Genomic DNA, 21226 nt, shown 5'->3' on the forward strand with positions numbered 1-21226 from the left:
CTTTTGGTACTTGGTTTAATTTCTCTTTCCTAAGCGTATCTTAATGTGAATTCATTTTATTTCCACTTACACAAGTCTGTTTCCCTTCTTACTACTTAAAGTCATGGATGAGCAGACAGTGCAGCCCTGTGACCCAGTTAGTCCATCTTGTGACTATGATACAGAAGCAAGCGAAGCTAAAGAGGATGACACGAAAGAGTCGTTATCAGGTGAGAAATCAATGATGACACATCATTTGGAAATCAGTGATGACATCATTTGAAAACCAGTTACATTTGGCTTTGCATTTAGTTTTAAGTTTGAAATGAATTGTTGAATTTCTGTTTTTCTAAAGGCCTTTGGGCATTTTGTGTCATTCATGAGCAAATGGAAACAGATTAGTCAGTTTGACAAATATTCTTATATCCCTTGCGAGATCTAAGAGATATCTAGAGATGTCTAGAGACCAACAATAAACTAAGTGTTATGGGACTAAAGATGACTAAGTGTCTTAGGAAAAAATTCCCAAGTTTCACAACTTTAGCCTGGGGTTGCTTTCAGATTCCTTGGGGAATTGTAAGAAAGTTGCTGGCCCTTTCTGCACCAAGCTTGGCCTTTGAAAGATTCGGCAGAGCCTTATATTTTGCTGATTGGCCAATGCTTGTTGCTAAGCTAAGCTTTAAAACCAAAAGACTTCTAATTATAACTCTGTCTCTACCACTTTTTTTTGCCTAGAAATTATTGTATTATTGCTTGAAACATCTCAACTGTCTCCCTGCCATTGACTTTCAATAGGAAATGAATTTATCCTTTTAGCATTTCACATAATACAAGTGAAAGTTTCCAGTTACTGTTGGATAAGACAGACAAAAGTTAAAATATTAATGGTATGAAGTAGTATGAAAGTAATGATAGTGTACTCACAAAAAGTCAGCATAATATATCAGAACTGTTTCTTAAAATTCATTAACTTTTGTTTCCAAACTTGGACTGATTTTATTTAAAGCTTTTCTGTAGTTTTCCTAACTAAAAATTAAAATGATAGTATCCTGTTTCAATTGGGTTGTAGTGAAGGTTGACTAATTTAGTATACCAAAGGGCCCAGAACAATGTCTGCTGTGCACTGTTTCATAAATGGTTGTTCTCTATCATTTTTGCTATTATTGTTATTGTTGCTTTGAGAAAATTTGCTTGATTGTACTAAAAACTCTTAAGAAAAATCAAAATTAATTTCAGTGAAGTCCAGATAGTCAACATATATATCTGCAGGCAAATTCTTACATTCACTTTCTGGATGGGCATTGAACCTTCAGGCCATTCAGTTCATTATTAGAAGACTATTTTTTTCAGAAATTTATGTTTTCTCCCTTAAAATACAACCCATGATGGAGGATATTAGTGGGTTTTATGTATCATAAAGTAGGCAGTAAGAACTCCTGGCATTTGCATGGTGTTTTTATGATTGGCTTAAGAGATATTTTCCCAGATGGCGTTTTACCACTTCCAAGCTGAATCTGTCTTCCGGGGCCGTCTGTCCCCTTCTTCCTTAAGGCAGTCTTAAAGGATGCTAGAAAGATCCCTCGCTACATCCGATGCCTTCCTTCATATCTGGTGTCTCTAAGCCTCTTCCTGTAGTCCGTGATTTTGGTTATTTTGAATTGTTCATTTTTCTGGCCCCATCCAGTGGTCAGTGCTTATCTTAAAACATTTTGAACAAACTCCAGATGTTTTCTGTAAGACAATGACATACTCTACTCATTCAGCATATTTTGATGTTGCCAAAAGTACTAAACTTCTTTTCAAGTTTCATTGCAATAGCTTTCCTTCATCTTTATAACTTTTCATCTTTTTTAATTTGGACCCATCAGATTTCCACCTGTTAAATTCTTCTGTCATCTCCAGTGTATTTTATCTGTGAAGTTGGTAATCGGGCTTGTGATATAAGCTACTGGTCATAAGGCATCCATATGTCTGTTCTCATCTATACATGTTCACTCTTGCCCGTGGCCTACGGTCAGCCACTAGTTCACCTCACCATACTCTCAAAGACTCAGCACTTCCATGGCCTAGAGAGGAAATGGAAAGATAATGGTAGCGTGCTAATATGGAGATAAACATAGATTTAGGAAAGTCTTTAATCTTGCCACAGTTGATGCCAATTTTGCCTATAATCCAAATTATTGAAAATCATTGGCAATCAAAGTGTTCCTTCTATTACCTTTATTGAATCATCCCTATTGTGTCATTATTAAATTATGCAATCGATGTCTAAGATGTGAGAAATACAGTTTATTAATGTGTTCGAGGTGGTGCCGTACTTAGGAAGACACATGAAGCACTAATTTGATTCCCTGCAGTAGAGCATTGATCTTAGTCAGTACTGCGCTTTCTGCTTTTTATTAGAGGTAAACATCAAAAGTTGCTTTGTGTTAGAAATTAACTCCAGGAGTCCCATCTGTCACACACAAGAGTGGCTCTTCTGTCCCTTTTGTGCAGCTGGGCAGTTTTTTGATCACAGAAAATGCATGCAAGGTTAATATAGTTAAGTTTGTAATTAGTCTAGGGGAGAGTGAGGATAATTAAGTTTTAGAGTACTTTTAAATTGGATTTGATGACTACTGTCTTTTTAATACCTATCGCTGGCCTCTAGATTAGTTCAAGGTGCTGTTTTTCCTCCATTAACCTGCCTCATGTTAGACAGAATTAAATCTTCCTTTTTGATAATTTCTTGAATATTTTAACTATATGGAGCTTTTACAAAAATATAACAAAACCATTTGGAGCCTATTGTCATTTGAATAAATGGTGACAAGGAAGGTATGTTGGCTTTATTTAAAGATAAATGATATCTTTTTTCAATTTTAATGTTTTTATTAAAAATATTTTTACAAATCATATATTTTGACCATATTCTTTTCTCTTCTTCAATTTCTCAGAGCCTCCCTAACTCCCTATCAACCCAACTTCATAGTCTCTTTCTCTTCCTCTCCACAATAAAAACATTCCTCCCTCCTTTTCCATCAACAAAAACAAAGACCAAAACAAATAAACAAAATAAACAAGAATAGCAGTCACAAAAACATATGGAGTTCTGTTTTGTGTTGGTCGTTGATACACCCAGTGACACTCCTTTGGAGAAAGCTGATTTTCTCTGTCCCAGAAGATATCAGTTGCAAATAGCTTCTTGGTTCGAGGCAGGACTTTGTATCTTCATTTCCTTCTTCATCCTGGTATTTTTGTCTAATTTGAACTCAAGCAAGCCTTGTACATGATGTCTCCTGTGCGAGTTCATGTGTGTATCTTCCCTATCGTGTCTGGAACACAGAGTTTGGAGCCGTCTACCACTTCTGGCTCTTCGACTCTTCCTGCCTCCTCTTCTGCATAGCTCTCTGAGCTTTCTGAGGAGGAGTTTGATAAAGACATCTCATTTAGGGCTGGATACTCCAAAGTCATTAACTCTCCGTACAATGTCTATTTGTGGGTCTCTGTTAATTTCACACCTACTACAAGATGAAGCGTCTCTGACGAGTGCTGATCATGTCCAGATCTGGGTCCAACCAAGTGTCTCCATTAACTGAAGACTGTGTTAACTCCTGCTTCACGTGCATTCACGTGTTCCACTGGGAGCCACATCACTTAAATATGATCGTTTACCCAGTATTTGCGATTAATGGGTAATGTGTGGGTAGTTTGCAGCATAGCAGTTATCAGACTTTAAATTTCCTCCTTATCCAGTGTGGGTTGAACACATTCAAATTAAGCATATTATTGACTTTTAATGACAGCAGATATCTATGCTCTGGTAGCATCTGTTCAAACCAGAGATCAGTGTATCTCCCTTGGAAGATATTCTCCATATGTCTCAAGAAAATGGAAGTAAAGTGACAGTGGAGCTAAATATAATGAATATATAACTATTATATAATTAATATATAATTAACATCTTAAGTTCCATTCACTGATTAAATAGACAGTTGCTTGTTGCTGCATGTCTTGAGTTTAGAGGGGCCTGTTTAATTTTATACTGGTTTCATTTGCCGTTTTTTTAATTTGGAATTTTGTCAACAGCCAAAACCACATCTCAGTCTCCTGATGCCCAGGCAAGTCGTGGCCATTCCCAGACAGATTCTGTCGCTGGTCCAGCTACGGCCACCACCAAAGAAAACCTCCCTGTGCTCAACACTAGAATAATCTGCCCAGGTAGTGTTGTTGTGTGACATAGTCTGTCCTTTAAGATACCTGTGAAAATGAACTAACTTCCACTTCTCTTATTCACGAACTACAGAATGGTGTGTCCTTAGTAACAAATGTTCCTTTAAGAGAATATTTTTGCCAAATTTAGTTGTAGAAATCCAGGTCTTTAGATTATTCCATGTCTAATTGTGTAGGACATATTCAAACTCACATTTAGGCCTTGTCCTAAGAAATGTTAGTTTGTCGGTTCTAGGTCAGAGCCCAGGAGTCTGTACCTGAATTGGAGCTGACCTTCTGTTCTGTGACCTCCAAGGATCCCCACAGATGTCCTTGTGGTTTTAAGCCACTACTTTGTGGGTATTTTTAGCCTAGTATTTGTTTCAACCTGGATGAAATGAGTTTGCCTTGGATTAGGGTGATGCAAGTAGATACCAAGAGTTTAGGTAGGAGCTGGAGGAAATGGGTGTGTCTCAGAGCTTCCTAAATCTACTGAGGTTTTTAAATTCCTTTCATCTTCCTTCAGAACATGTTAGAATCCATTTAGACCCTTCTCATGGAATTTCTCTTTAAATGTGGGCCTCAATTCAAATACTGGTTGGAGAATTTATTCCTCTCTTTCAGTAGTGGCAGATCAACCAGACAGATGGTGTCTTAATCAGGGTTTCTATTCCTGCACAAAACATCATAACCAGGAAGCAAGTTGGGGAGGAAAGGGTTCATTCAACTTACACTTTCCACATTGCTGTTCATCATCAAAGGAAGTCAGGACTGGAACTCAAGCAGGTCAGGAAGCAGGAGCTGATGCAGAGGCCATGGAGGGATGTTTCTTACTAGCTTGCTTCTCCTGGCTTGCTCAGCCTTCTCTCTTATAGAACCCAAGAATACCAGCCCAGGGATGGCACCACCTAAAATAGGCCCTCCCCGCTGATCATTAATTGAGAAAATGCCCCACAGCTGGATCTCATGGAGGCACTTCCCCAACTGAAGCTCCTTTCTCTGTGATAGCTCCAGCCAGTTCAGATGGTCAGGGAAATACTGTACCCAGAAGTCTCATGAAACAGTAGAATCCAGTCAACATCCAAAGGACACCCAGGCAGAGGAGAGCATGACTAAAGCCAGGAATTGAAGAAGTCCTGAGGCAGCATTATGGAGCTTAGAGAAATATAAACTACCAGGCTGTGGTGGTGCACGCCTGAAATCCCAGCACTTGGGAGGCAGGAGCAGGCGGATTTCTGAGTTCAAGGCCAGCCTGGTCTACAGAGTGAGTTCCAGGACAGCCAGGGCTACACAGAGAAACCCTGTCTCCAGAGAGAGAGAGAGAGAGAGAGAGAGAGAGAGAGAGAGAGAGAGAGAGAGAGAGAGAGGAGAGAGAGAGGAGAGAGAGAGGAGAGAGAAAGAGAAGTAGAAACCAAGATCACAACTCAGAGGACTCAGACAAATACACAAAAACATATGAACTAAAAATCCCATTCAAGAAGAAAAAGAAATAAAACCCAGGAGTGGTAGTGCATGCATTTCATCTCAGCCCTCAGGAGGCAGAGGCAGGGAGATCTCTGTGAGTTTGAGGCGGGAGGGGGAACTGGGAGGAGAGGAAGGGTAATATTGAGCTGTAAAGTGAATGAATTAATAAACTTAGTGAAAAATGAAAACCCCAAGTTGTGCATCCGTGTGCTCATATGTGCACACGAGTGGCCTAAGCCACTGAAGCTACTAAGTGAGTGCACTAAGGTTACAGAGTAGAAGATCGGGATGTAGAATTACATCTTCATCATTACATTTCTATGCACCACAACTGAGCATTCTGTCCTTGCGATTAAGAAAAAAATGCCACTAGAAATCACATCAAAAATAACAAAATACTTAGGAATGAGTTTGGCCCCAAAAGTGAGATGCTGAAAGGTACAAATTGTAGAACTGCTGAGTGGTAAAAGAGAAATTATCACAGGTACTCCTTTTCATGTTTTTCTCATTGTTACAACATGCAGACATGTGGAAATATTAAAACACTTCACGTTCCTGAGCGCCGTTCCTTGGGCTTTGCCTGAGTGGTACTGAGAACCAGGCGCTGGTAGCAAGCCGTTGGGGAAGGGCGGGTCGAATGGACCAGGTCTGGCTCTGCTTCCTCCTAACACGCGATGCTAATGTTTCTGGCAGGTTTGCGAGCAGGGCTTGCGGCCTCCATCGCTGGGAGTTCCATCATCAACAAAATGTTGCTGGCGAACATCGATCCTTTTGGTGCAACGCCATTTATTGACCCAGATCTAGATTCGCTGTAAGGAACACTTTGGTAGCTTCCTGGCTTCCGTTTTGTTTGTTTGTGCTTTTCTGTTTTGTTCAAATCCCAACCTTTTGCATGTGTCCCAAAGTGTATGATTCTATCCTCAGAAAGGGTAGTGAGAGTCCTCAGACTTTGGTCTCGCTCTGTCCCTGAGGCGGGGCCCTTTCTTACCTGCTCAGCAGACACATTCTGTCCTGGTGCAGAACTCTGCGCCTCGCCCCGAGGGGTGACCTTAGCGCTGGTGTGCACCTGTCTATCTGTCTTTATGCCTTCAGTCTGCTAACCCGGCCATCTTTCCACATCCCGCTGCACGGTTTCCTTATTTCTAGCTTCTAACCCACATTGACTGCATCTCTTTTTTAGACTCCCAAAAAACACTTTTGGAAGCTTGAGGTATATTTACTTTTGTTTTCATTTTAAAATTTGCTTTATGAATGTGTGTTGCTGTGTGTGTGTGTGTGTGTGTGTGTGTGTGTCTGTCTGTCTGTCTGTCTGCTTGTCTCCCCATCCACACGTGGATGGGTGCACATACATAGGTGGAGACCAGAGTGAGGAGTCTTCCATAACCAATTTCCCATTTTATGCTGAGGCAGGGTCTTGCGTGGGAACCTAGAGCTGACCTCCCAGTTTGGCTAGTCTAGACTTACGCAGGCAGCTTACTCTTGGCTCTGTCTCTACCCACTGAGCTATCTCCCTAACTCAACAACAACTTTTTAAAAATCTTTTTTTATAATGGCATTTCTCAAGGACAGTATTATATTTTATTTTAGGGATTTTTATTTTATATTTGTGTGTGTGTGTGTGTGTACATACGATGACACATCTGGTATGGTCAAGAGGACAACTTGCAGGAGTCAGTTCTTTCCCTTAACCATGTGTGTCCTGGGAACTGAACTTTGGTCATCAAGTGACATGCACCTTTACCTGTGGTATTAAGAGAGAATTGACTCTTGAAAATTATCTTCTAATGTTCATACATGTGCCATGGCATCTGGGCAACTCCCATCCACCCCACAGAAAAAGTAATAGTGAAAATAAAAAGAAAAGGAGTATGAACAATATTTATAATAATGCATTGAATTCAGAAGTTGCTTTTCTTACAGTGTGTCCACTGTAAGGGTTGAAATGGAAGAGAGTCTCTGATGAAAGAGAGAGGGGCATTGCACCTGATTGGCAAGCCTTCCCATAGATACTGGCATCTGTCCGAGTAGTCAAACCCTGGCATAAGAGAGAAGGCTTAAAGCTGCCAAATTTAGTAGAAAACAAACAAACAAAAAAAAACAATGACTGTATTTGCTCTGCTTTTGCCTCAAACAAAAAATTATTGCACTTGTACCCAGAGGATGTCTGTAGGTGTGGCTTCTGCCTTCCAATCCCCTCTGAGGAATGGCTACCTAGGGGTAGTAAGTGCGATTGTGTAAATAAACTGTGCGGTAATGAGTCTGACATTGACCTTTATGTGCTTTTCCTTATCATAGAGATGGATACTCTGAAAAATGTGTCATGAACAACTACTTTGGGATTGGATTAGATGCAAAAATTTCATTAGAATTTAATAATAAGAGAGAAGAACACCCTGAAAAGTGCAGGTAATTTCAATAACGCCCGTACTGTTGTTATGTGAAGGCGATCTTACTTTAATGTCATTTATTACCTCTTTTGATTTAAGGAGTAAATACATCAACATTTCCTGAGATTTCACAATTTTTAATTTTCAGAAGCCGAACTAAAAACTTGATGTGGTATGGGGTCCTCGGGACCCGGGAGCTACTACAGAGGTCATATAAGAATCTGGAACAAAGGGTGCAGCTGGAGGTGAGTTAATACTGAAGCAAAGATATCTGAGTTTATCCTATGTAAATAATTTATGGGGATAAGTTGACCTAATTTCCTTTTAATTAGTGATTAAATATATCGTAAAGGCAGTGTCAACCCTGCCTAGAAGCAACCGGCATCACCTGGCCACTTTCATGTGTCCCTGAAGCTGGGTCACCAGGGGGAGCCGTGCGACTGCTTTAGTGGGGCAATATCTCTAATAATGGATTTTTACACTCAGATGTTCCAATTCTGCAATGCCCAATGTTTTTACAACATCTTTGAAAATAGTGTTTGAAGCTCATACATTTTAATTTAAATACATATTTCTTTTTTAATCCAATTATTTCTAATAACTCAGTTAAAATTAAGATTTTGACAATTTTTTCTAGTTTAATTAGAAACTTTAGGAAAACAAAATTTACTTAATCTCTTGCAATAGCAGGAGAAAGATGATTGGGAATCTTTGAAGTCTATCAATTACTATAAATTTATTTTCTTTTATGTCTTGTCCAGGACATATCTTTTCTATCTTCCCTTTATGATCAGGTATTTTTTTTTTATTTAAAGCATATCACTAATATAGAGGGATTTATAACTCTTAAGTCTTAAATGCTCTGGTAAGCTAACTAAACTGAGTATTGTTGTCTTGGCATTATCTTAACAGTGGATTGTAGGCTATCAGCTAGATGTCATAAAGATAAGCCCATTGCTCCTTGCCACCCTAGAAACATCTCTAGGTGATCAGCTGCTTTGAGTCGTGGTTACTTGTAAGATTAAAATGCAGACTATGTGATGAAAGGCTACAAATCCAGAAGGTTCACTCCACCACAGCCACGGCCCAAGGCAATGTTGATGCCCTTGTATGAATTGGCCCCAGGTGGCCACAGTCCATAGGAACAGTTAATTGTAATTATTGCTGTTAACTTCAGTGTGTAACACAGTGGCTTACACTGTCTTGGGGCAGAGGTGGGTAGGGAAATGATAATTAGATAAGGAAGATGCCCCTCATATTACCATGACTGACATGTTGCAGCATGGCTCCAGGAACAGACTTGATTGGGGCATGAGGGAATGAAGAAATGACAGACAGATACACGGACAGAAAGCTGGGGTTGGGCTCTGAGCACCCCAGGTACTCAACAGCATATAGGATTACACGGGGAGGTGGGATTATTACATAGTGATAAACCTGGAGGTGGGACTTATGACATATAAGCTGGATCAGGAGACGGGGTTAGCTAACCTTGGTAGGAGCTGTCTCTGTAAGGATGCAGCTTCAGGCAGTAAACATCCAGGGGCAGAAAGCAATGGTGAACATTTTCTGCGCAGACTGTCTACACTAGCCCTGGGTCTCCTGCAGAAGGCTATGCCCTGAGGCTACAGGCGCTCGCCTCTCTCAATTCACCAGTCACTCAGGAGTTTACTCACCAGCGCTTCTTCTGTTCCAGACAGATGAATCTGATCATAAATTGGGAGGTTGGCAGGGACACACTCAAAAGATGTTTAGAGCCAGATGTGGTGGCACATGCTTATAATCCCAGCTCTTCTGGATCAGGAGGAGGACAGACAGCTGCCCACACTCAGGCTTGGAGTTTCAGGCCAGCCAAGGCAGTATAGAATGAACATTTCTTTAATAAAGCAAACAAAACAGCTATAAAACCATTTAATACTTCTAACCTGTCTTTGTTAGGGTTCTACTGATGTGAACAGACACCATGACCAAGGCAAGTCTTATAAAGGACAACATTTCATTGGGGCTGGCTTACAGGTTCAGAGATTCAGTCCACTGTCATCAAGGCAGAACCATGGCAGCATCCAGGCAGATATGGTGCAAGAGGAGCTGAGAGTTCTACCTCTTTATTTGAAGGCTGCTAGTGAAAGATTGACTTCTAGGCAGCTAGGATGAGAGTCTTAAGTCCACAGTGACACACCTACTCCAACAAAACCACACCTCCAAATAGTGCTGCTCCCTGGGCCAAGCCTATACAAACCCTTGCATAAGCTAACAGCTTATCAAGGGCTTGCCAACCTCATGCATGCTCAGAATGCTCTCTTAGCCCATAGTCCACGTCCTGACCGAAGGCTGCTTTATAATGAAGTGTTGACTCCCGCATGTAGTTTATAGAGCACCGGATACGAAAGTGAAGGCAGAAAGACTGCTCAGCAGCCTGGGTGGCTGGATGGCCTGGGCTACTAGACGCCATCTTTATTCCTGATCCAAATTTTAGAGAAGTCATCTTACCTAGAGCTCTTTCCTTTGTTTTAAAAGACCCTGACGGTGTGGATCCTTTGACCGTCTGCTGAAACTGTGGCTCACTTTAATAAAGTTTTTAATACATTAAATAAGCTATATTTAGGTATAATGGATGGTAGAGAAATCAGTTAAGTATTTTTGTTAGGTTAATATATTTCGTTATTATCAATCAATAAAAATTGAATGGGTATTGAATAAATACAATGTTTCAAATGCGGATAAACCAACGAGAGGTCTGCGAGGTGGCTCCGTGGCTGAAGGTGCCCGTGACTGAGCCTGATGCCTGGACTTCAGTCCCTGGGGCCCACATGGTAGGAGGGGAGAAATGACTACTGCAAGTTGTCCTCTGGCCAGCACACGTGTGCTTACACGCATGCATGCATGCTCTCATGCACACTTAAATAAGTAATTATTGCGGGGCAAGTGGAACTGTGTTACCAGATGGAAGAACTGGTAAGAGAAATCAGATTTAAAAACCCTGGTAAGTCTTATTGAGAACCTTAGGTGTTAGAATCAGCTCCCGGACAGACTTGGTAAGGCAGACATGCAGCCTGATGCCCCTGTATCTCGCCTCCCTTTGAGAAGTATATCAGCAGTTCCGACACCCCAGCAGTGCAGCAGAAATGCAGGCCGACAAATGATAATAAAAATGAAACGGTATCTGAAGCATCTAGACGTTGAGATAGTCCGCCTGCCTGTAGCTCATGCAGTCACCGTACTGCTGATGCCTGCCTCATTGCATACGCTTGTAACTGAGGGTAATGCTAAATCTATAGGTTAGTTAGCGGATATAAAAAGATTTCTTTTTTTAATCAGCAAGTTTCCATTCTTTGACTTTATCCATTGACCCCTGATTTTTCAAATCTCAAGATGAGACCGTGTATATACAGGTATAAACAGGCCAGAGGAGTCTGGCCTGGTCGCTCATACATGTAATCATGACACTTGAGATGTGGAGACAGGAGATCATGAACCTGGGTCAGCCTGAGCTATATATCCTTGTCTAAAAATAAAGTGTATGCTATGTGATAGAAAAGAAACTAAAATTAGTAAAATGGGATAAAGGAAAACATGCTAATATATATTAAAAAGTGAAATAGAAAGTCTCAGGAGTCTTTCCCATTTTTTAGTAAGGAAAGGTAGACCACTTTCAAAGAGTGAGTGTGCAGAGCTGGGTAACAGATTTTCTCCTTGGTGATGTCGTAGGGGGATGAAGGTGGAACAGAGTCTCCTGAGGAGGCCCTCCCTCCATTATGTGCGAGGCCTGTTTGGGTTCACCTTTCAGTCACTATTTTACCAGATAAGGTTTCCCCTCTGGTATGGAAGGATACAGATTTCATGTGTGGAGTTTGAATTTGTGCCAGCCAAAACTTAAACTGTGACTTCTCTGTGTGCTCGTGGTGGAAGAGTGCTTGATGCACATTCACTGAGCAAGATAGAAGTCACAGTTCAAACTGAGAAGTGTGGGGCCCATACACACTGGGTTTGCCATGTGATAACCCAGCTGTCAGAGCACAAGGAAAGGTTTATGATCCCATCCCATAAATCACAACGTAAATCATAAGGGTAAATTACAACGTATCTCCTCCTTTGCAGTAGAAAAACTTTGGGTAGTATAAATGGGAGGTTTCACTAAAATTGGCATACTTTAATTAATAGCGACTTGTCTATAACAAGCCTGACTCACATGTGTCAAACTGTTTTCCTTTCTAACTGAAATAATAATGATCGTATAACTCTTGTGCATTTTAAGTACAGCGCGAATGTAAACAAAAGTAAATAACTGGAAAAATGCTAATTTGTATATAAGTTCTCATGACATTCCACCCTTTAACTTCTATGCCCACCTCAGTATCTAAGTATTATTTAAGAGTAAGTAAATAGAATAAAACAAAAGAAAACAGGAAATTAAAATAACATCTGAAGAGCGACATTTATGAAAATGCCAGTTTTGCTTATAATGAAAGAAAATTGATTCATTTGAAAATATATAAGAAGTATTTCTGCCTTGTATTTTTAAGACCAGGTCTCACTCTAGCCCAGACTAGTCGAGAACGCACAGCAATGCTCCTGCTTCCTCCCTACAAGTATGGATTGAATACAAGTTTTCTTTGTTGCTATTATTATTATTATTATTATTAATCTATAGAGGGGCTGAAGAGGTGGTTCAACCTTTAAGAGCACTGGCTGCTTTCAGAGAATTAGGTTCAACTTGTGGCACTGGCATGGGCTGCTAACCAGCTGTACCTCCAGTTCCGGGGAACACGTCGCCCTCTGCTGGCCTCTTTAGGCATTGTGTTCATTGATGCCATGTGTGATTACTGTGGCAGCCATAGACCTCCTTCCCATCTAAGTGGTAATTTTTATTTAGGTGAATTAGAAGGTGAGAGAGTACAGTGCTATCTAATAGTTTTCCCTTGCCTTTGTATCTAGCTACATGAACAAAACAGCTTTGATTAAAAATGTCGATTGAGTGCATGTTTGTGTGTGCATGTGCCTGTGTGTGTATGTGTGGTGTGTGTATGTGTGTACTTGCATATGTGCAAGCGTACCAAGGCGCACATGCAGAGGTCAGAGGACAGCTCTGGGGTTGTGTTCTTTTCATATACATATGGGTTCTACATTCTAGACTCAAGTTGTCAGGGCTGGTGGCAAGCTCCTTTTCCCACCTAACCATCTCTCTGGCCCCTCAGCTTTCGTCTAGACGGTTGCTGGTTAGTTACCCAGGCAAGGACCCCATTATGGCAAGTCCTGAGTGAGACGCATGAGACCGAAGCGTGCCTATGCAGGGCCTGCTTTAGACAGAATGTGTAAACAAGCACAGAGACTAGGACAGGAGTTCTCAACCTGTGGGCCTCGACCCCTGTGGGAGATTGAATGACCTTTTTACTGGGATCACCTAAGACTGCTGGACAAAACAGATAATTGTTATTTATGACAGTCACAAAACCACAGTTATGAAGTAGCAATACATTTATGGATGGGGGCATCACCACAATGTGAGGAACTGTATTAAATGGTCACAGATTTAGGAAGGCCAAGGAACACTGGGCTAGATGTTTGTAGGGGGTCTGAAGAAGATTCAAGAAAATGGGACTTTCGGCGGGGTTGGGGGTGGGGTGGTGGTAGACCAGGAAAGGGGAAATCATTTGAAATGTAAATAAAGAATATATCTAATTTTAAAAAAAAAGAGGAAAAAAGATAAGTACTACATGATCTTAGAGGGAAGATGAAGGAAAGTATATTTTAATTGAATTTTTATAAAAATGTCTTTATTTATACTTTAATTTTTTTTCTAGTAAGAGAAAAGATGAAGGCCTTTGTAATATGTAAGAGTGTATCTACAAGCGAGCCAGCACCACGGAGAGATTACACTGTATCTCACCCTTTTTAATGTGGAAGATATGTTTACAATGTGTTTACCAGAAAGCAAGCACTGTGAACACAGTCCTGTCTACATAGCTCAGAAGTAACAGTGTTGCCCCTTTAGACTTCTAAGCATTTTATTTTTGAAACAGGGTCTCTTGTAGGCCAGGCTGCCCTTGAATGTACTATGTAGCTGAGGATGTTCATGAGTCACTGCTCTTCCTGCATCCACTTCAGAGTGCTGGGACTATAGGCATTCTAACCTCCAAGCGTTTTGCCTTGCAGTGTGATGGGCAGTATATCCCCCTCCCCAGTCTACAAGGCATAGCGGTGCTGAACATCCCCAGCTACGCAGGAGGCACCAACTTCTGGGGCGGAACCAAAGAGGACGACGTAAGTAGCATAATGGGGTTGGAGCGTGTGTCCACAGTGGTACTTACATTCCCAGAATGCCTAGCTTTAAAAGTGCGCCTCATGATACTAATTGCACGTCAGTATTTAGAATGCATGTGTTACAGTATTTGGAAGGTGTGAGGTAGAATCCTAACATCTTATTTCAACCTTTCCTCTCATGGTTACACACTAAGTTTCCCAGAGTTCTGTCATTAAAGGGGTGGACCTCCACCCTGGCAGCGTTTGGGACTATTTCTGTTTTCTTTGTATGTTTCCCTATATTGTGAAAGACAAGCCACAGTCACAATTGTGTGGTACACTACCGTAGCTCTAAAAGGAATGCACAATTATTGAGGTGGGCGTATGGTGACAAGCGATGTCATTGTCATGCTTCTGAAGAATCTTACTCTGATTTCAGTTTGAGGCTTAATCGCACGTGCTCTTGGTGTGGATAGACACCTGGTTCACTGAAGTGGAGCCCACTCTTCTTGCCAGCACGTCACCAGTCAGATATTCTGAAGTTGTGAAATCAGTAGAGTTAGATAACGTGACATTCCTGGGCATCCCCGAGGCACTCACAGTTCAAAGGGCTTTATGTGTATTGTTGAACATCCATGTGATGTGAATTCTTTTCCTCTGTCTCTTCCTTTTGTCCACTAAGGTTTCTGTTTGCATACTCACGAATGCCCTGAAAGGTTGTTAGGATATATGTAAGGCACAGGGGGAGGAAAGGGTATATTCAGCTCTCATGTCCTGATCACAGTGGACCATGGAGGGAAATCAAGGCAGGAACTGAAGCAGAGAGCACATGACCATGCTGCTAACTGACTGTCTCCCTGTGGCTTACTCAACCTGCTTTCTTGCACAGTCTAGGACTTCCTCCTTAGGGGGAAGGGGTACTGGCCACAGTGGGCGAGCCCCTCACACATCAGCCGGTGGTCATGACTGCAGGCCAGTCTGATGGAGACAATTCTTTGATTGGGCTCCCTCTTCCCGGGTGACCCGTAGCCTGTGTCGAGATGATAGAAACGGATACGTTCTTTTGGTCTCGTTAGGCAGTTGCCCTCACCTGCACGTATTTACATGCAGATACACCCATATGTGCATAATTTAAAATAAAATAAATCATTTTTAAAAGGTAATAGCACAAATGTATGTTGCTTTGAATACGTCAAAAGAGTGTCTTTAAAACATGCCAAGTGCATAGGCTCACAATTTCCATGTTTTTTAGCACCCACTTTTGTGCCTTTGTAGATTTCTGAAAACATGTCTTCTTATCAAGATGTCTACCAAGTATATGTGGAATATTTAACATTCAAATCAAGATGAATCATTTAGAAACATGTTGGTCCAGAGTGCTGTATGAGACGTTTGAATATCATATTCATGTGGATGTTGAAACCTGTTTTGAAATTGTTTATTTTGAGTTGTCCTTGAATATTTCCTTAGGCTATTATTACTTACTGATGTTTTCCATTTCTGCTTTTTATGTGTTTGGTATATCTGTATGGCAGATTTTGGGGACCTGGTATTCCATTCTACCTAAACCGTTGGCGGAAATGTGTGTAATACAGTTTTCCCTCGTAGATATTTGCTGCGCCATCCTTTGATGACAAGATCCTGGAAGTTGTCGCAGTATTTGACAGTGTGCAGATGGCGGTATCAAGGGTCATCAAGCTGCAGCATCACCGGATAGCACAGGTTGGTTTCTCAGGTCAAAGCTCACCTTATTTCCTGGGTAAGGACCATAGAAGAAGCTATTCCAGATGGCCTACACTGATCGGCCTCTTTTATGGGTGCATGGCGTTCTGTTCCACAGAGTGGAGTCAACAGAAACCAAGAGAATGCAGCCTGCGTCAATTCTCAGGTGGCTCTGTGGTCTCAAATAATGTGTTGGCTTCATTTCAGTGCCGTACGGTAAAAATCACTATCTTTGGTGACGAGGGAGTCCCAGTGCAGGTGGACGGCGAAGCGTGGGTCCAGCCTCCAGGGATCATCAAAATTGTGCACAAAAACAGAGCTCAGATGCTAACCAGAGACAGAGTACGTAACTTTAATTTTAAGTTTTGACTGTGTGTGTGTTGGAGGAGGTGTAGAACATGTAAGTGTGGTGTCTACACAAGCCAGAAGACGCCATCAGATCACCGGGAGCTCCAGGTACAAATGGTGAGTCACCTGAAGTGGGCGCTTGGTTCTCTGGAACAGTATTATGTGTTCTTAACTCTTGAACCATCTCTCTGTCCTCCAGAGAGTCTCCTAGAATTTTACCAAATCTTTTCAAAAGTTGGAAATTATGAAAAATAGAAAATATTGAAAGCAATTTAAATTATCTCTTAAATGCACTGTGTATCATGTTTGAAGAATATAGCCCACTGGAGTTTTAAGTTTGAACAGTTATTCAGTTTTATTTTAAGTTGAGTACTTTGTATTTTTACAACTTTTAGGTTTACTGAGCAATTGAGCAGCTTCTGTACATAGAGCTTCTGTTCCTGTATGTTTCTTTCCTTCTACCATCCCCCAGCACAGTTATGCATGTAGTATAGCACAGTTTTTACAACTGATAATCTATTAATATATTGTTAACTGCCAGGCCTGATGGCACCCACCTTTAATTTCAACACTTGGAAGGCAGAGACAGGTTAACCTCTGTTAGTTCAAGCTAGCCTGGTCTACAGATTGAGTTTCAGGCTAGCCAGGACTATACAGTGAAACTGTCTCAAACATACACTTTTACACATACACACACACATACATACACACACACATACATACATACATACAAACATACATACATACAAACATACATACATACATACAAACAAACATACATACATACATACATACATACATACATACATACAAACATACATACCTACATATATACATACAGAAAAAACACATGGGTACTTGCACTCACACATGCACACTCACATGCACACACACTCACACATGCATTTTTACGTGCACTCACATATTCTCACGCGCGCGCTCCTATCCCCCCGTCCCCTCCCCTAACACACACTCAAGATTCCCACTCCTAGATGGCCTTGCCTTCCCTGTTGTTGACCTGCGTTCTTTCTTCTCTCTTCCTTTCTCACCTTATGCCTGGCAGCCACTGAGCTTTCCAACCACTTCCATAGTTTGGTCTTCCCCAAAATAAGTATTCCTAGTTAAAGTTAGCCTGTAACTAATAAGGCTGACAGTATTCACACCATCTAGTAAAAGAGTGAAGTGAAATAAAATCAGGATTGATCACTCAATGGATAAATAAAGACTGAAATATAAGCACTATTTATGAACATCAGTGGTGTAATCATCTTTATCGGTCACTTTTCGTTCTCTGACGTCATGCAGTGGAAGACTTGAAAAATCCCTTTCACCAATTTAGTGAGTTCTTAGAGTAGAGCAAAGCAACCGAGTGCAGACTCTCATGCAGTGCCTAGTTACCATATATCTCTATATTTCTGTGTGCACACATGCTTGTGTGTGTGTGTGTGTGTGTGTGTGTGTTTTGTTATGTCTCTGAGGTCTAACGTGACTGTTCCTTACCATCTTGGTTTTAAATAGGCCTTTGAAAGCACCCTGAAGTCTTGGGAAGACAAGCAGAAGTGTGACTCTGGGAAGCCAGTTCTTCGAACCAATTTGTACATCCATCCTGCCCCTGACCTGGCAACAGAGGAAGTATCACAGATGCGGCTCTGCTCCCAGGCTGCGGAGGAACTCATCACCAGGTAAAAGGCTTCTGCTGGAGAATTTGGCTGGGAGAACGCTGGGCTTGTCCGGTTGTGTTGTCCTCTTCAAAGCTGTTTTGATGCCTAGGGTAATAACAAGGGATGTGTTAGTTTCTTTTGTTAGCTGGCTCCTGCGGGCCTAGGCTAGATCTTGCCGCCTTTATCGGATCTTCCACACATGCTGTCTGTAGTCTGCATCTTACGCAGCTTGGAAAACAATGATGAATGTCCTGACACACACTCTCATTAGTTTCTCTGCACCACCCACTCGCTGCCCTGGAATACTCACCGTGTGTGAGATGTTGGAAGAAGTCTGAACATGAACCAGGTTCCCACACGTCATGAGACAGAACAAACAGCTGTAGAGTAGTTTCTGGCAATGTATTCCAAAGATTTAGAAAGCACACATATTTATCCTTCTAGAGAGAAAGGGGAGAGATCTTTGAAATTTGAGCTTGACGGATGTAAAAGATATAAAAGCAGGCCAGGTAGTGGTAGCACATGCCTTTATCTCAGTACTTGGGAGGCAGAGCCAACCTGGCCTACAGATTGAGTTCTAGGACAGCCAGGGTTACGCAGAGAAGCCCTGCCTCAGAAAACAAGCAAGCTCTAAGAATTACTATGACAGAACTAAATTTGAGAATGTAAGAGAGGCTGTGACAAGATCTTTGGCTCCTCCACAACTGTTAGCTACCAAGCGGAAATTGATTCTCAGCCTGTCACTCAGCACATAGATTCAGTATCCGAGAGCCTCCATGTTTTCACTGAGGACTTGAGAAGATGTCTCATCATAGGCTGTGAACATTAAATGTTCTAATATGTATAATAAAACAGTAGCATGTTGGTGATGAATATAATGAGTTGTCCCGTGGTGTGTTGCTTTTGAAGTTTCTAAGAATGAAAGATAAATTCTGGAGTGCATCTGATAGGACAACAGCTTTGTATGTTTCAGTCCTGGGCTTAACCGCAATACCACAGGAAACCCACAAAGCAGTGGACGTCTTGGTGACTGAAAGCTATGCAGTTTTCTGCCTTGCCCACTTTCTAGCAGTGACTCTCCAGACCAGGAAAAAAGCTAGTGTTCAGTGATGCCCCTGAGTGTTTACCTTGCTCGTTCTTCCTTTTAGGATTTGTGACGCAGCCACGATTCACTGCCTCCTGGAGCAGGAGCTGGCTCACGCGGTGAATGCGTGCTCACACGCCCTCAACAAAGCCAACCCACGCTTCCCGGAGGTGAGGATTTAATGGTAAATTCTCATTCCGCAGAGTCTTTTGGCATTTCATCTACTGTAAAATACTGTAGAGACACTCCCTGTGAAAGACAGTAGTGTCTTTCCATTGCTGTGGTTAAAACATTATAAACAAAAGCAACTCAAGGAGGGAAGACTCCATTTTTTCTTTGGCTGACTTGTCTCCATCACAGTCCATCGTGAGGTCAGCTTACCACTCAAAGCAGAGGGCGGGAAGAACGCTGCTCCGCCTTGCTCTTCAGGCTCCCCTTGAGTTGCCTTGTACCTTCCAGGACCACCTCCACTCAGGTGGCACTGCCCACGGTGGGCTGGGCCCCCACATCCATCATTGGCCAAGAAATAAATGCTCCACAGACTTTCCTGCAGGCCAGTCTGACGGAGGTGTTTTCTCAGTTGGGACTTGCTCTTCCTAGAAGACACTCGCCTGTGTCAAGTTGATAATCTAATGATCACAGATTCTTCATGAGTTTCTATAAGAAGCTTATAGTAAGTCTGTGGCCACAATTTTGTTTGCCTTTTCCTGTCATCTGCCTGTCCATCCATCCATCCATCCATCCATCCATCCATCTATCATCTCCCTGCTCTTACATTTCCTGCATTTCTTTCTATTTCACTTGCAATTGTCACCTTGACATCTCCTTTCAAGTCTTTCTACTGCTTTTATTTGATTTTTTCATTCATTCATTCATTCATTCATTTTGGGGATAGAAAGTAGCCACAGAGCACATGTGGAGATCCAAAGACAATTTGCAAGAGTTAATACTCCCTTTCCACAAGGTGGTTTCTAGGGATTAAACTGAGCCAGGCTGGGTGGCAAGCACCTTTCATTACCTTTCCTGAGTCATTCCGTAGGCCATTCATCTGTCTTTCTTTCTTCCTTCTTCCTCTTGATTTACCCTCTCCACCGAATCTAAAAGAAAAGACAAACCTAGAAGTGATCATATGAGCTTGGTTAGAGACATTCAGTCATTTCTTGGTTTGGCTCTGATACCATGCTTCACTTTTTTGGTAAATTGTTAAGTTGATGCTTCTGTGGTTTTTAATGTATGTGTCAATAACCGGAATGGGTGTAATTATAACTGTTAGAATGTGAACTACTGTGCAATAGGAGTCTAGAAAAAAAACTGATATCTTTATTTTATTCTTTTAATTATTCAATTGAAATTATCCAAACTAGTGTTCTACTAAATGTTACTGCGCATTATTTAAGCTCAAAACTCAATGTATTTGGAACCATTGAGTGAAAACAGAACTGCAGTTGAAGCACAGCGGAGGGGTAAGCCCCTCTCTGCCCAGCTGAAAAATCTGTGTATCACCTTTGACTCTCCCAGGGCTGGGCTACTATAATTGTCTGCTATTGACTGGTAATGTTCAAAAATCACCTAAACATACTTTTTTGTGATTTTGCTTACTTATATTTTTATATGTATGTATTTATTTTAGTGTATGAGTATGTAGTATGTGCCTGCATGTATGTCTGTACACCGTATGTGTCTGTACACCATATGTGTCTGTACACCATATGCATGTGGTACCCTTGGAAGCCAGAAGAGGGTGTCAGATCTCCTGGGACTGGAGTTCCATCCAGATGGTTGTGAGCTGCTGCCCTGTGGGTGTTTGAAATTGAACCTGGATCCTCAGGATGAGCAGCCAGTGCCTGCAGCTGTCGGGCCACCTCTCCAGCCCCTTAATGCATACTTTATATATTACATATGGTGGGAGGTGCTCAAGAATCATGGGAAAGCACTTTTACTGCAGCACAGAATTACCTGGAAAACTGCTCAGGCAGAGAGATTAGTCATGTCACAGAGAGCTTTAAGCAAATACTGTCAATCCGTGAGTTACCACAAGAGCGACAGAGAGCAGCTGACATGGTTACAGTAGTGATGTCCGTTCTCGTTCATTTCGCCAAATTGTGATGTAATAGTGCACTCTACACTTGTGTACACTTTCCCCAACTGAA

The 21226-nt window shown here is 41.6% G+C and overlaps 1 protein-coding gene across 8 annotated transcripts in view; it reads left to right on the forward strand.

Annotated features, from left to right (window-relative positions):
* Dgkh (diacylglycerol kinase eta) overlaps positions 1 to 21226 on the forward strand; it is a 208161-nt gene that overhangs the window by 165806 nt on the left and 21129 nt on the right. For all 8 annotated transcript variants that reach the window (XM_052190878.1, XM_052190884.1, XM_052190882.1 and 5 more), the window contains 10 exons: positions 102 to 209; positions 4048 to 4179; positions 6328 to 6445; positions 7930 to 8040; positions 8170 to 8266; positions 14175 to 14282; positions 15870 to 15983; positions 16191 to 16325; positions 17850 to 18013; positions 19141 to 19246. In XM_052190878.1, coding sequence (XP_052046838.1) covers positions 102 to 209; positions 4048 to 4179; positions 6328 to 6445; positions 7930 to 8040; positions 8170 to 8266; positions 14175 to 14282; positions 15870 to 15983; positions 16191 to 16325; positions 17850 to 18013; positions 19141 to 19246 — 1193 coding nt within the window. The remainder of the gene's footprint in view (positions 1 to 101; positions 210 to 4047; positions 4180 to 6327; positions 6446 to 7929; positions 8041 to 8169; positions 8267 to 14174; positions 14283 to 15869; positions 15984 to 16190; positions 16326 to 17849; positions 18014 to 19140; positions 19247 to 21226) is intronic.

Source organism: Apodemus sylvaticus, chromosome 8 (assembly GCF_947179515.1).
Source record: "Apodemus sylvaticus chromosome 8, mApoSyl1.1, whole genome shotgun sequence".
NCBI classification, from domain to species: domain Eukaryota; kingdom Metazoa; phylum Chordata; class Mammalia; order Rodentia; family Muridae; genus Apodemus; species Apodemus sylvaticus.